This window comes from Orcinus orca, chromosome X (assembly GCF_937001465.1).
Source record: "Orcinus orca chromosome X, mOrcOrc1.1, whole genome shotgun sequence".
Taxonomy (NCBI): Eukaryota; Metazoa; Chordata; class Mammalia; order Artiodactyla; family Delphinidae; genus Orcinus; species Orcinus orca.
Window position 1 is genome coordinate 7,946,014 of NC_064580.1, and position 13,980 is coordinate 7,959,993.

At 43.7% G+C, this 13,980-nt stretch overlaps 1 protein-coding gene across 12 annotated transcripts in view; it reads right to left on the minus strand.

Moving 5' to 3' along the window:
• MID1 (midline 1) overlaps window positions 1–13,980 on the minus strand; it is a 677,015-nt gene that overhangs the window by 20,959 nt on the left and 642,076 nt on the right. For 11 of the 12 annotated variants that reach the window (XM_033420193.2, XM_049704925.1, XM_033420197.2 and 8 more), the window contains 2 exons: window positions 12,240–12,447; window positions 585–4,692 (listed from right to left, as the gene is read on the minus strand). In XM_033420193.2, coding sequence (XP_033276084.1) covers window positions 4,344–4,692; window positions 12,240–12,447 — 557 coding nt within the window. In that variant the 3' untranslated portion in view covers window positions 585–4,343. Of the gene's footprint in view, window positions 1–584; window positions 4,693–12,239; window positions 12,448–13,980 lie in introns of those variants that run through there. The other variant, XM_033420201.2, reaches the window with a different exon arrangement.

The following is a 13,980-nucleotide window of genomic DNA, read 5'->3' on the forward strand; positions in this document are numbered from 1 at the left end:
GCTGGGTCCCAGCCCCGCAGATTCTGCCCAGTAGGTCTGGGGTTACACGTGCCAGAGAGCTGGCACGTGTAACAAGCGTGCAGGTGCCACTCACGCCGCAGACCCATGACCGCAGTCTGCAGAGCGCTGACTTAGGTCAGAAAGGCTCGCATCTCTAATGAAAGTCAAGTCCTATTAGCCTGGGGAGGGGGCTGGCGATAGATTTATGGACCAGCTGCTGGGATGGTCCCAGACCATGCTGTAAAGACCACCACCCAGTCTGCTCAAATCGTGCTTGTCTTCCTCTCCGCCCCATCCGGAAGCCCGGAACCAAGCCGTTCTTCTTCCAGTCTCCGCTCCTGTACAGGTTTTCTCTTACTGCGTCTTTACATTCTCTGGGGACTATTTTGTGTCTTGTAAAGTAACTGTATTTTGATTAGAGGCCGGATTGGTGGAGGCAGGAAAGTTTCAAGCATAAAAGAAAATGGCTATGTTGCGAAGGAGTATAAAAATTAGCAGAAGTTGAATCAGTATTTGTGGAAATCGTGAATGTGAACACACACACAGGCAAAAAAGGCAACAGAGACAGGCAGAGACAGAGGGTGTGGGAACCACAAAAATGATTTTATTTTCAACCAGAAAGCAACAGCAATGGAGAGTCTGGGCTGAGGGCCTGGCAGCGTGACTCAAGTACCAGGGATTGAATTCGTTCGGGTGCAAGAGGCAGTGTACAGAGACCTTTCATTTCCAAGCTAAGCAAATCACATCCAAATCTTTGTGACACTTGTCAGTGGATTTCTATCTACACAGGCTTGGGATTGCTTTTCAGATTTTCCAAGCAATTTTGTAAATATTTTTTTTAAAGGGAAGGAGCCACTGCAGTGAAGGTTTTGGTGCCCCCTTTCTTTTTTCTTTCTGATATACCAGGCATTGAATCAATTACAGGAAAAGTAAAAAAAAAAAAAAAAAAAAAAAAAAAAAAAAAAAATTTGCGAGGGCTCTGATTTTAAAAACCAAACCAAAATAAGAGTTTCTCATCTGCGGCACGACTGATATTTTGGGCCGGATAATTCTTTGTCGTAGCATCCTACAAAGCGTAGTAGCACAGCCTCTGAAGCAGCAGCCCTGGTCTCCACCCACTAGATGCCAGTAGCACTTCCCCCAAGTTGGGCCAACCAAAGACGACTCCAGGCATTACCATATCGCCCCTTGGTTCAGAAGCGCTATTTTAGAAACATTCTCCCGCCCCCATTACCGTCTCTGTATCCTTTTTAAACCAGATCATCAGGTTCCCAACACCGAAAGCACGTGTATGCTCCCAGACATGTGGGTCTCTCTGCAGGCCCTGCATCTGTGCCCGGAGCCGAAATGGAATGCCGCGTCCACTGGGGGGCGCTGGTTCGGTTCCTCAGGAAGTCTCTAGATCTCAGTACCATGATAAAATGCCTTTGTCCTCAGGCCTTTGCCTCTTCTCCAGCAGAAGCTCTCATCACTACGGGCAGTCAGTTTTTGAAGTCATTTTCTTTGAAAGCTGGAAAGAAAATCTTCACCCAAGCCCACTCTCATCTTCATCCATCTAGATTCCTACTTGAATTTATGGCCAGACACTTGTGACATGGGATCCAGGGTTCTTCATTTGTATCCAGCAGAAAAGAGAGAGGTACCATGTTTCTGAGTTCTGTTATGAGGACTGGCTACATAATTTGCAAGGCCCAGAGCAAAATGAAAATGCAGGCCCCCTTGTCCAAACATTATTAAGCACTGCAAGATGGTCCCAGCACTGTTCACACACCCGTGACGTCGGACCTGGTAGCCTTGGCTGCCGCTGCATCACTTTTGTGTATTAACGTCATTGGCATTGCCAGCTCTTTCTCCCCTATATCGCGGTGCCTCCTGTGAAGTAAGAACCTCAGAAACAAAAGGCCGCGCCCCCAATCCGTTTAAAGAATTGTACTGCAGCAAATGTTTATAGCATATATTTTTCTGGCTTTCAAAGAAAATCCACATGGAAATCTTTCTACATCGTTACAGTAATGAAAGTAAACACTGTGGCCTTTCATCATATACATATTTTCCTGTAAATATGACAACATGGAAATAGTCATTGCTATTATCCACAATGTTCTTAAGTTAGCAAAGAGTGAGACTTCCACAACAAAATGATACACAATCCCTCTTGTCCATATAAAAATAACCAGAACACAACCTAAATGGCTTTCAGTGAAAGCTGGAGTAGTAACTTCTTCATATTGAAAAGCATTATAATTCATGGAAATACTGTCCTCGTAAATGCTTTAGACTAACATCATAAGGCAAACTGGAGCATGTATTGTACCTGGAGACCATGATTTTAAGAACCTCAGAAGCTGAGTTTTAGACCCTTTTATTTAAAACCTGTTAGTGTACAAAGTGCATGAAAATATCCATTATTCAGCTACCAAAAAAGTACGTAAAAATCACTAAGCCAACCCTTTTGGTTTATTCAGGCAAGGCCAATGCACTGTTTTTATATCGTAAGAAGAAAAAAATCCCGTTAAGTTTCCAGAGAATGATTAATGGTTTTTTTCCATTGAGGCGTCCATCTTTTAGATGTGAAATTGTCCTAAGTCGCTAACAAAATATTCATCTGGGTATAAATAATATAGTAAATATATAGAATCTATCTGTTAAGAAAAAGGAGCACCTGCCAGTGGAGAGGCCGGAGCGCCGGGCGAGCCACCCGTGAAGTCCAGACTCGTCATCACATAACACGATGCTGAAACAGTGGGTCTATGGACGAATTTCAAAGAAACAGTTGGTTGATTTGCTCAAAAACAAAATCAGTAAAAACAGTGTCTAAATCCCCCAGTCTGTTCAGTCAAAACGGCCAACCCCGTAGCCCAGATAAATATTTTAGCAAATGAAATGGTTGATAGATGTCACGCCCTTCGTCAAGGTAGAACCAATGCCAGATTCCTGGCCCAAGTCCAAGGACGGCTTAAAAAAGTCTTAATTCACGGACCGCTCCAACGTGTCAGGTCAGCACCCCAAGCATCCCATCTGACACGGCGTTGCCAGGTTCTAACTAGCAGGTTCCGGAGTGGGAACAGTGAGTTTGATTTTTTTTTTTTTTGCTTTTTCTTACAACTCTATGGTAAACTACACTAGAATATAGACGGACTTCTACATCTTTCAAGATGTGTTTAATAAAAGTCTGTTTATAATAACTTTTGAGGCACGTATACTGGAGAACAGTACTTTATGCAATGTCCCTTGTCATTACCAACTCATATATATTAAGTGTTTTTCGGGTGACTTACAGTTGGATGTGGTAGTGGCAGCTGGGACCACGTGTTGATGTCCTGGAGAGCAAAATTGATCCAAAGTGGTGTTGCCATTTGTGACAGAAAATGTTTATTTCCTCAGCCCCAGAGACGAAACTTATTTGGGGGAGGGGGGACACAGGACAGCTATTAAACATAGTGAAGAAATTTCACAGGCCTAAAGAAACTATTAAAAGGAAATAGATTTCTATCACGTCACAGAATCCCACTTCCGAGGAAACGCAAATCAGCCTGAATTTTTGAATAATCAGTAGGACTCAAGGCGACTTTTTTCAACTGCAATCTCATTCTTCATGTTCTCCCATCCTTAATCCTGGGAAAAACAGGGCAATACGTGGCCAAAGGTTTCAGAACCTTTCTTTCCAGCATGATCCCACCAGCCATTGGAGGGTAATTACAGATTTCACTATGGCAGATTCCAAGCTCCCGAGTCGTCTTTCCATTCTCCCTCTTCCTCTCTCCATCCTACACGACCCAATAAATTTTTCTGACATCGCAGTTAGAACACTTCAAGATAAACCAGAGTAAGAAAGCCTGTTTACTTCCCTACTAGATTCAAAACTATTTTTTATTTTGAAAATAGTTGCATACTGTTATGCAGTGTTGGGGTGACAGGACCTCCCATGGGATCCGTAGGACATAGGATGTGAGAAGGGTAGATAAGCACACAAAACGTTTTTCTTGAGCCCAGACACTGTGCTGAAATAAAGGTGGTCAAGAGCTGGTACACTTACGGGCCTCCTAATGTGCAAAACCAGAGAATTCCTAACAGTTGTAATCCTGGTTATGTTCCTTTTATAAATAATCTATAAATTTTCCTGTAAATACAAAAAAAAAGGTGAAGAAATTATTAAAGCCTGTACTTGATACAAAACACAGTGAAAGGGAGGAATCGCCCGTTTGGAGTCCTATCTTAGCTGATTTCTGGGTACTTTTTGGTGAGATTTAATCACATTCTGGAAGCCTCTGTTTTCTGTGTCCCCGAAATGGTGGCCACCACCCTTTTCATTCCCCGGAAGACAGCTCCGCGCTGCCACGTGCTCACGGCAGCTGCTCGGTGCAGTCTAGATGGTCTGGGATGGGAAGGCCGGTTATGATGGTCAGACATTTGTTCCACACAGTGAAGGTGGGGCACACAGGCTGCGAGAATGTGATGTCGAAAGTGTAGAGGTGGATGGAGTTCAAGGCATCGTAGAACGCGATGGAGCCGTTATCGTAATCCAGCAGGATGCCGACGCGCCGGAGGTGGGGGGCTGGCTCGATGGGGATCTCCTTGCTGTTGTGTCTCACCACCCAGGTATTGTGGCAGCGGCACAGCGCCCATGAAGCAGAGTTCTTGCCAATCCACTCATGCTTCGGGGCTGATTTGTAAGCGAGGCCAATGGCATACCTGCAGACACAAAACAGCAACGACAAAAACCATGAGCCATGTTGCACACACGCGTGAAATCCTCTCTGCGGTCCTCAGGGGTCAGGAAAACGGGATCCTCTTGTCATCCCTGTTCATTCTTCAGTGAAAGCTGGCATGAACCCTGGACCCACGTTCCTCATCTTTTTCCCTTCCGAACATAGAGTGGGCAGAAAGGGGCCACTGTATTGCCCCACATTCCCATTTTCAGTTCAGACGTTACAAGAGAATTGGAACTTTGGGTTTTGCTGTCTTTTTTTTTTTTTTTTTACGTTCACGAAGACCCACGCGACGAATTCTCTAGACCAGTGCCGTCCCGTAGAACTTTCTGCAATGATGGACATGTTCTGCTCTGTTCAGTATGGTAGCCACGAGCTGCAACGTGGCTATTGGGCACTTGAACTGTGGCTGGTGTGAGTGAGGAACTGAACTGGAAATTTATTCAATTTTAATGAAATGAAACTATTTAAAGAGCTCCCAAATTGGACAGCACAACTCTAGACTTCTCCTTTTAACCTTCTTTGAATTTTTCACCTGACGCCTTGTCTGTCATTTCCCATGATTTCAAAAGGCAAGCATGGAGAATGATTTTCATTTAGGGGGATAAGTTCTTTGTCATCTCCCAGCCTCAGTTTTCTCATCTGTAACACAGGGACTGTCATTGTGTCTCAGGGTTATTTTGAGGAGTTCAGGAAAGAATACGTGTACAACCCCAGGCACAAGGCCTGGCATATAATATCCACTAATTGTTATTAGTTTTGCCCAGTGACACACGACTAATAACTACCAGAATCAGACTTTGAACGTAGAATGATTCAAAAGGCCACAAACTTACATAACACCCTCTAATGCCTTTCCTCACCAGAAGAGCCCCTTTGGTTTTATTTCCTACTATACTTTTAAAAAATCTGACTGTCTCTGAGAAGGTGGGTATTCTCCTTATTCTAAATGTCCTCACTGCTCAAAAAAAAAAGTTAAGAATTCTTTCTACAGTGTTCTAAGCTGCTGAATCTGTTTTCACCCTGCTGAAGTTTGCCTCCATAATATTTGTAGTATTTCATAGTTATTGAGATAAGCAAACCCCATCATTCTCAATAAATAGTGAGTGATTCAGAATTCCATCCTTACAGGAGAAACTAGTCTAGCTGGATATTGACATATGGTACCTTACCCACTGCAGAGAGAAAAACTTCATTGGTCTTTGATTAAAAAAAAAAAGACATTCTTTCGAAAATCATGTGCTGGATGTTAACTACAATAAGAGAACCCACCATGACTGAATTAAAAGAGGATGGACTTGGTCATCTGTTCAGCCCAGGGTACCAGCCTGTGTGCCGTCAAACCGGCCTCTTCTCTCCCCTCGTCAATCCCTGCTCTGCAGGGACAATTCTGGGGCTGCATTTCCCAGAGTCCTCCTTCCAATAAGAGTCTGCATCAGATTCAGCCACTGACACCCTTGCACAAGATCCAGAAGTTCTAACAGGAGGGGAAACACTGTTTTCCAGACAGTAGACAGCAGAGGTGAGGTCTGTGGAAGCTTCCAGGCAAACTCCTGGGTATAAGTTGTCTCTGGGCTGTGGGTAGCTTTCCAGCTTCATGGACTGGAGCAGTGGGCTCCCTGACCTGCGCTCCCAGCCCTTCCAGGGCCCCTGGAAGCCTCTGGCTCTCTTCCTCCTTGGTGTACCTAGAATGACTTCTGTTGTTCTCAGAACCCTAACAGCTGCCATTTCCCTTTTCAGATAATGTAGCACTTGCCTTTGCATCACAACAGAGCTGCATGTCTGTACTGGTTCCTTCTTGTTGCTACACACTGTTTTCATTTTTTGTTAAAGAACTTTGACGTTTCTTTTCCATATGAACCTTAACTGAACCCCCTACGAAGCAGCTGTGGCAGGTATGACTGACTTCATGTAGCAAGGGGGAAACCAAGAGGTTAAAATGAGGGGCAGGGGCTTCCCTGGTGGCGCAGTGGTTGAGAGTCCGCCTGCCGACGCGGGGGACGTGGGTTTGTGCCCCGGTCCGGGAGGATCCCACGTGCCGCGGAGCGGCTGGGCCCGTGAACCATGGCCACTGAGCCTGCGCGTCCGGAGCCTGTGCTCCGCAACGGGAGAGGCCACAACAGTGAGAGGCCTGCGTACCGCAAAAAAAAAAAAAAGGGCAAAGTCCAGACTCGCTTAACCCGGGGCCCAGTAATCTTTGCGTGAACCCACATTAGCACCATTTCCTGAAACACCAAGAGCACGTTAACAGCCTTAGAGTAAGAAAATAACTCCGTGTAGAGTCCATTAAGCAAAGGAAACCCCCATTATATTATCGTTAATCCGTAAAACTATGTACATCTTTCCACCGAGCTTGAAAGGTGCAGGCAGAAGGCAGTGTTCCATTAAGGTGCGCAGTGAGACTCGGAGAATTCAGAAAGTATAAGAATTATGTTTCTCGGCAGTGTTAACATGCCCCAGGGCACGGATCATAACGTACATGTTAATTTCAAGTCAGGACTATATGTCACGAGAAAATATCTGTGTCATTAGCTGTTGCAAATCAAGGTATTACAGGCATTTGATTGTAAGCGTCACCCTTTCCTCCCAGGAAATGTTCAACTACTTTCTGAGAATTTTCTGCAATGGACACAAGTTTGTAAAGATCCGAAAGCCTGGCGATTAATTTGAGAACCTTTTCCCCTCCTCGTGAGTTGGTTTTGACATCTGGTGTTTCCAAGGTAGTGCTAATCTATGTTTGTATAAGTGAAGTGGTCTGGTGGAATTCCCCACACCATTCATCAATGGCAATGAGATCATAATGATCAGGTATCATTTATCATAAGTAATTATTAATGGGATTGTAATTATTTAGACACTGGATTCCATCCCAGATTAACAGAGCCCGTTAATTAACTGGAAATATTTGCTCTTTTGCACCTGCAAAAATTCACTGTATTTTCCTTTGGGCTTTTATCTTGTCCCAGTGCAGCTACAAACTATAAATGCCAGTCTGGCCCAGAGTGGGGGAAGGATTTGTCCTCCACCCTCCAGCGGGATGTTGGAACAGAAATGTTCTGGGCAAAGAGAACCGTGTGGGTGGCAAGAGAAAAGAAACCTACTTGCTTGGCTAATATAGGGACCGTTGTTGGGAGAAATAAGACACCCAAGTTTATGATTTGACTTACTGGATTTTGCACGACTTGTACCAACACTGGAAAGGACTTAGACACACTGCACTGTCTGCAAAGATTTGAATTGAAAGTTTGTTTTTTTGGGTTTTTTTTAATAAATAAGTGTTTTAGTATCCTGATCTCAAAAGTAACACTGTTATAACACTCATCATCTTCAAGTTAGGCAGTTTTTTTCTTTTAGGCACAGATTAAACTATCAGTCGTTAAGTACACCACAGTTAGCCCTAAAGCGTATTTTTTTTTCATTTCCTTTATGGTTTATTACAGGATACATATTTTTAAAATTTTCCTTGAGGCATAGCTGATTTACAGTGTTGTGTTAGTTTCAGGTGCACAGCAAAGTGAATCAGTTACACATATACATATACCCACTCTTTTTTAGATTCTTTTCCCATATAGGTCATTACAGAGTATTGAGTAGAGTTGCCTGTGCTATACAGCAGGTCCTTACTAGTTATCTGTTTTATATAGTAGTGTGTATCTGTCAATCCCAATCTTTTCCTCCCCCCACCCTGTATCCATAAGTTTGTTTTCTACATCTGTGACTCTATTTCTGTTTTGTAAGTTCATTTGTATCATTTTTTTTAGATTTCACATATGAGTGATATCATATGATATTTGTCTTTGTTTGACTTGCTTCACTTATTATGATAATCTCTAGGTCCATCCATGTTGCTGCAAATGGCATTATTTCGTTCTTTTTTATGACTGAGTAATTATTACAGGATAGTGAATACAGTTCCTTGTGCTCTACAGTAGGACCTTGTTGTTTATCCATTCTATATGTATTGGTTTGTGTCTGCTAGTCCCAAACTCCCAATCCATCCCTACCCCGCCCCTACTTGGCAACCACAAGTCTGTTCTCTACGTGAGTCTGTTTCTGCTTCTTAGAGAGTTTCATTTGTGTCATATTTTAGATTCCACATATAAGTGATATCACATGGTATTTGTCTTTCTTTTTCTGACTTACTTCACTTAGTATGTTCATCTCGAGGTCCAGCCATGTTGCTGCAAATGGCGTTATTTCGTTCTTTTTTATGGCTGAGTAATATTCCATTGTATATATATGTACCACATCTTCTTTATCCATTCCTCTGTCCATGTACATTTAAGCTGCTTCCATGTCTTGGCTGTTGCAAATAGTGCTGTTGTGAACACAGGGGTGCGTGTATCTTTTTGAATTAGAGTTTTGTCTGGGTGTATGCCCAGGAGTGGGATTGCAGGCAACTCTATTTTTAGTTTTTGGAGGAACTTCCGTACTGTTCTCCATAGTGGCTGTACCAGTTTACATTCCCACCCATGGTGTAGGAGGGTTGCCTTTTCTCCACACCCTCTCCACGATTTGTTATTTGTAGACTTTTTGATGATGGCCAGTCTGACCGGTGTGAGGTGGTACCTCATTGTAGTTTTGATTTGCGTTTCTCTAATAATTAGCGATGTTGAGCATCTTTTCATGTGCCTCTTGACTGTCTGCATGTCTTCTTTGGGAAAAGTCTGTTTAGGTCTTTTGCCCATTTTTTGATTGGGTTGTGTGTTTTTGTTGTTGTTGAGTTGTATGAGCTGTTTGTATATTTTGGAAATTAAGCCCTTGTCGGTCGCATCATTTGTGAATATTTTCTCCCCGTCCGTAGGTCATCTTTTTGTTTTGTTTATGGTTTCCTTTGCTGTGCAAAAGCTTGTAAGTTTGAGTAGGTCCCATTTGTTTATTTTTGCTTTTATTTCTACTGCTTTGGATTCCTATTGCTTTGGTAGACTGACCTAAGAAACCATTGGTACGATTTGTGTCAGAGAACGTTTTGCCTATGTTCTCTTCTAGGAGTTTTAGGGTGTCATGCCTTATGTTTAAGTCCTTAAGCCATTTTGAGTTTATTTTTGTGTATGGTGAGAGGGTGTGTTCGAACTTCATCGATTTACATGTGGCTGTCCAACTTTGCCAACACCACTTGCTGAAGAGACTGCCTTTTTCCCGTTGTATATTCTTGCCTCCTTTGTCGAAGATTAATTGACCGTAGGTGTGTGGGTTAATTTTGGGGTTCTCTATTCTGTTCCATTGATCCATATGTCTGTTTTTTGTGCCAATACCATGCTGTTTTGATTACTGTAGCTTTGCAGAAGTATTGTCTGAAGTCTGGGAGGATTATGCCTCCTGCCTAAAGCGTAATTATAATGTTTCAAAAATACAGCATGGTGGTTAAGAGCAGGGGTTAGCAAACTACAACCCATGGGCCAAATATGGCCCTCTGCTTGTTTTCATAAATGAAGTTGTATTGGCACCCAGCCACACCCATGCATGGATGTGTGGTCTATGGCTGCTTTCCCACCACCACAGTAGAGGTGAGCAGTTGAGACAAAAATCATCTGGCCTGCAAACCTAGAGATGCTGGCTCTCTGGCCCTTTACAGACAACGTTTGTGGACCCTTGGTTAACAGCTTGTACCCTGATTACAGACTCCCCAACTCTGTCACTATGAGCTTTGTGCCCTTGGGCCTCGGTCATCTCATCTGTAAAATGGGATATTAGCACCTACCTTTGTGGGGCTGTTAGGATGAATAAATGAGTGACCATTCGTAAAATGCTTAGACCAGTGCCCGGCACATAGCTGTGCTAGATAAGGGCTGGCTAAATAAAAATCATAATTGCTCAGAAAGGGAGCTCGTTAAGTGGGCATTTGTGAGACAGATGGCCAGGGTGAGAGGTGCAGTTTATGGCTGTGGAATAGGCAAGGTCAGCTTTGTAAGGTGAACTTGGTAGGGTTAACTAATTCCCACGTAGACTGCCCTGCCCTCCACCCCTTAGGCTCAGAGAACTCAATGGGCTCAAAGCACTGGGCTGGATCTAAGGGGCCCTCTGAAATGAGTCCTGGCCAAGGATCACTGCTTCACCCCCAGCCCCCAAATAGCTCTCAGCTATTTGTACTGATGGGCCCAGTCTAGAATCACAAAACGTACAAGGCGACAGAAATTAGTTTAAGTGATGAAGAGCAGGAGTTTAGAGTAGGAATTGGAGAACTTACTCTGTAAAGGGCCAGAGAGCTAATCATTTTGGCTCCATGGACCACAGGATTGTGTTTTACCTCTTCAACGCTGCTGTGTGGCTCAAAGGCAGCCATAGACACTGTGGAAAAGGATGAGCCTGGCTGTGTTCCCATAAATAGTTTATTTCCAAAAACAGACAGTGGGCTGGGTTTGGCCCAAGGGCTGTAGTCTGCTGACCCATGCTTTAAGGCATGAAAGAGCAGTGTTAGCATACTAGCTAGCTCTCCCTGGGACCAGGGCTCAATTCTTGCTGTAAATAAAAAATGGATGGCGTTAAAACGAGTACTTTTTCTTATTGGCCGAATGGTAGACTAGATGATTGCTTGGTATATTTCCACTCTCTCCTCTCAACTCCACGTGAAGAAAATATACTTCCCTGCACCACTAGCCTTGGGCCTGGCCACGTGACTGGCTTTGGCCAATAAGAAGTTAGCAGACATGATGCAAGCAGTGCTTTGAAATGTGCTTGCAGAGTTGGGCTTGCGCTCTTGGGCTCCTTGAGAAGGACGTGGCCTGGGTAGCCCACATGTCCAAAGAGGATGAAGAAACCCATAGAACAGACCTAGATCCAACCTCCAGCTTAAAGCAAGGCCCAGTTAAGATTAGCCTTGAGCAGCTAACCCACAGATGTGGGTGTCGGTGAGCAATAGTAAATTATTGTTGGTTGAAGCCACTGAATTTTGGGGTGTTTGTTATGCAGCATTACTGTAGCAACAGCTGACTGATCAAGATTTTCTGCATATCATTATTCAAGATGGACCCTGGTATGTGTTGATGCTCTGACGAAGTCCAGAATAAGATGTGCCTTTTTATAGTTGTAGGACAACATCCATCAACAGATGAATGGATAAAGCAGATGTGGTGCGTGTGTGTATATCCACACACACACACACACACACACACACACACACACACACACACACACACACAGGAATACTACTCAGCCATAAAAAAGAATGAAATAATGCCATTTGCAGCAACACGGACAGACCTAGAGATTATCATACTAAAGTGAAGCAAGTCAAACAAAGACAAATATCATATGATATCACTTATGTATGGAATCTAAAATATGATAGAAAAGAATTTATTGACAAAACAGAAACAGACTCACAGACGTAGTAAACAAACTTTCGGTTACCAAAGTGGAAAGGGGAGAGGGATAAATGAAGAGTTTGGGATTAGCAGACACAAACTACTATGTGTCAAAGAGATGGGGGACAAGGTCCTGCTGTGTGGCGCAGGGAGCTATGTTCAATACCTTGTAATAATCTGGGATGGAGGAGAACGTGAAAGAATATATTTAGATAAAATTGCCTACCATGTGCTTCCGCTTATGACCACTTCCCAGTAATGCCGGCCACTGTCAATGAACACGTTTCCAGCTACGCCATAGCTGCCTTGGCTGGTGAAGCGTTCAGGCGTGTGGCTCTTTTTGGAGGATGACTCATCACGTTCTACTGTCAAGTTATCGTGGGACACCTTTAGCTTGCGATGTGCAGATTTGGGGTCCAGTTTAAATGGCTGGCCTGGAAACGGTTACAAAACAGAAAGCGGAAGATGAAAAGAACTGTTGATTTTAACACAAGCATGAACGTATTTTCAGAATCAGCTTTAAAAAGTACCGGAAAATGGTAACAAGCACGTCCCTGCCATCATGGGCTCGCAGTCAGTCAGTTCTAAGATGCGGATGCAGGGGTGCTACGCTCACGATTCGACAACAGCTCGGGCGAGGATCCACCAGAACGTGTGGTGTAAGCTATCCTGGGGGAATCCCAGCTGTACACCCGCGGCACAGGTACATACATACTGGCTGAACAGCATCCGGGAAGGGAGGAGAAAATGAAGGCTTCATTTTCAACCACTCCCATGTTCAATCAGCTTAAAATGGGTTCACGCTCAATAGACTGCAGACCAGGAACCAAACAGGTCAAGACTGCAGGTTTTCACGTACAGAATAATCTACAGGCTTATATTACTTTGGGATTATTCCAAATTAAAACAACCCTAAAGTTGTCTGTTTTTCAGCCCACAAGATCAGGCAAACAGCGTGATGGTGACACCTGGGTTTTGCCTCGTGAGTTCATTTGTATATATAAGAAGGTCCTCTCTCGTTCACATTTGTGTTTTGAAAATTGAACCATTATAAAATCTTGGGAGAATCGCACCTGAACATCTTGTTGTTAACTGTTACTTCTTTGAGAATTCACCATTGGTGTGGAGGCCACCCTGTCATTCAACACGACGTCAGTACAAGGCACTTAAAAGGCAGGAAATGAGGTACAACGTGATGCAAACACCATGATGTTCAAACTCCACAGCCACTGGCAGCTGGGAGGCTGCTTCCGCGCAGTGCACGGGTCTCAGATAATCACAGGAAAAAGTCTGGTAAATCTGACTGTGGCAATACACGATGGCTGAGAAACTGAGGCAGCGAGCCTGGAGCAGTGTGTGTGACATCGCATGCAGGTAGGCCAAAGGATTTCTAGTCGCTGCTTGGATACAGACATGACATCAGCACTTCTAAAATCCTTTCTTTTAGCTCGGGGACCAGCACACTTTTTCTGCAAGAGGCCAGATAGGAAATATTTTCAGCTACGTTGGCCATGTGTTTTCTTCTGGGGCTATTGAACACTACTGTCCTCGCACGGAGACAGCCAGAGACATAGGTAAACAGATGGGCGTGGCTCCGTGCCAGTAAAAGTTTCTTTACAAAAACAGGCAGCTGAATCTGGCCCACGGGCTGTACTTTGCTGACCCATTTTAGATTTCTGTTCATATCAGAGAAAAGCTTAAAGGGGAGCTGAGAAAATCCTCAAGTGCCCAGCAGGCAGTGGGTATTCTCCAAGCTGGATTCCATGTGTAGTTTAAATTTTGCCTTGGCTTGTTTAAAAAAAAAAAATAAACCTGTCCTCAGGAATGATCACACCAGCAACTATGAGGGATAAAGTATGAACTAAGACAAGAAGAGTCTGAAGATAGTTTGGCTTATGGTGTGAAAAACCATAATAGAAAAGGACATGAGAAAGAATGTATATAACTGAATCGCTTTGCTGTACAGC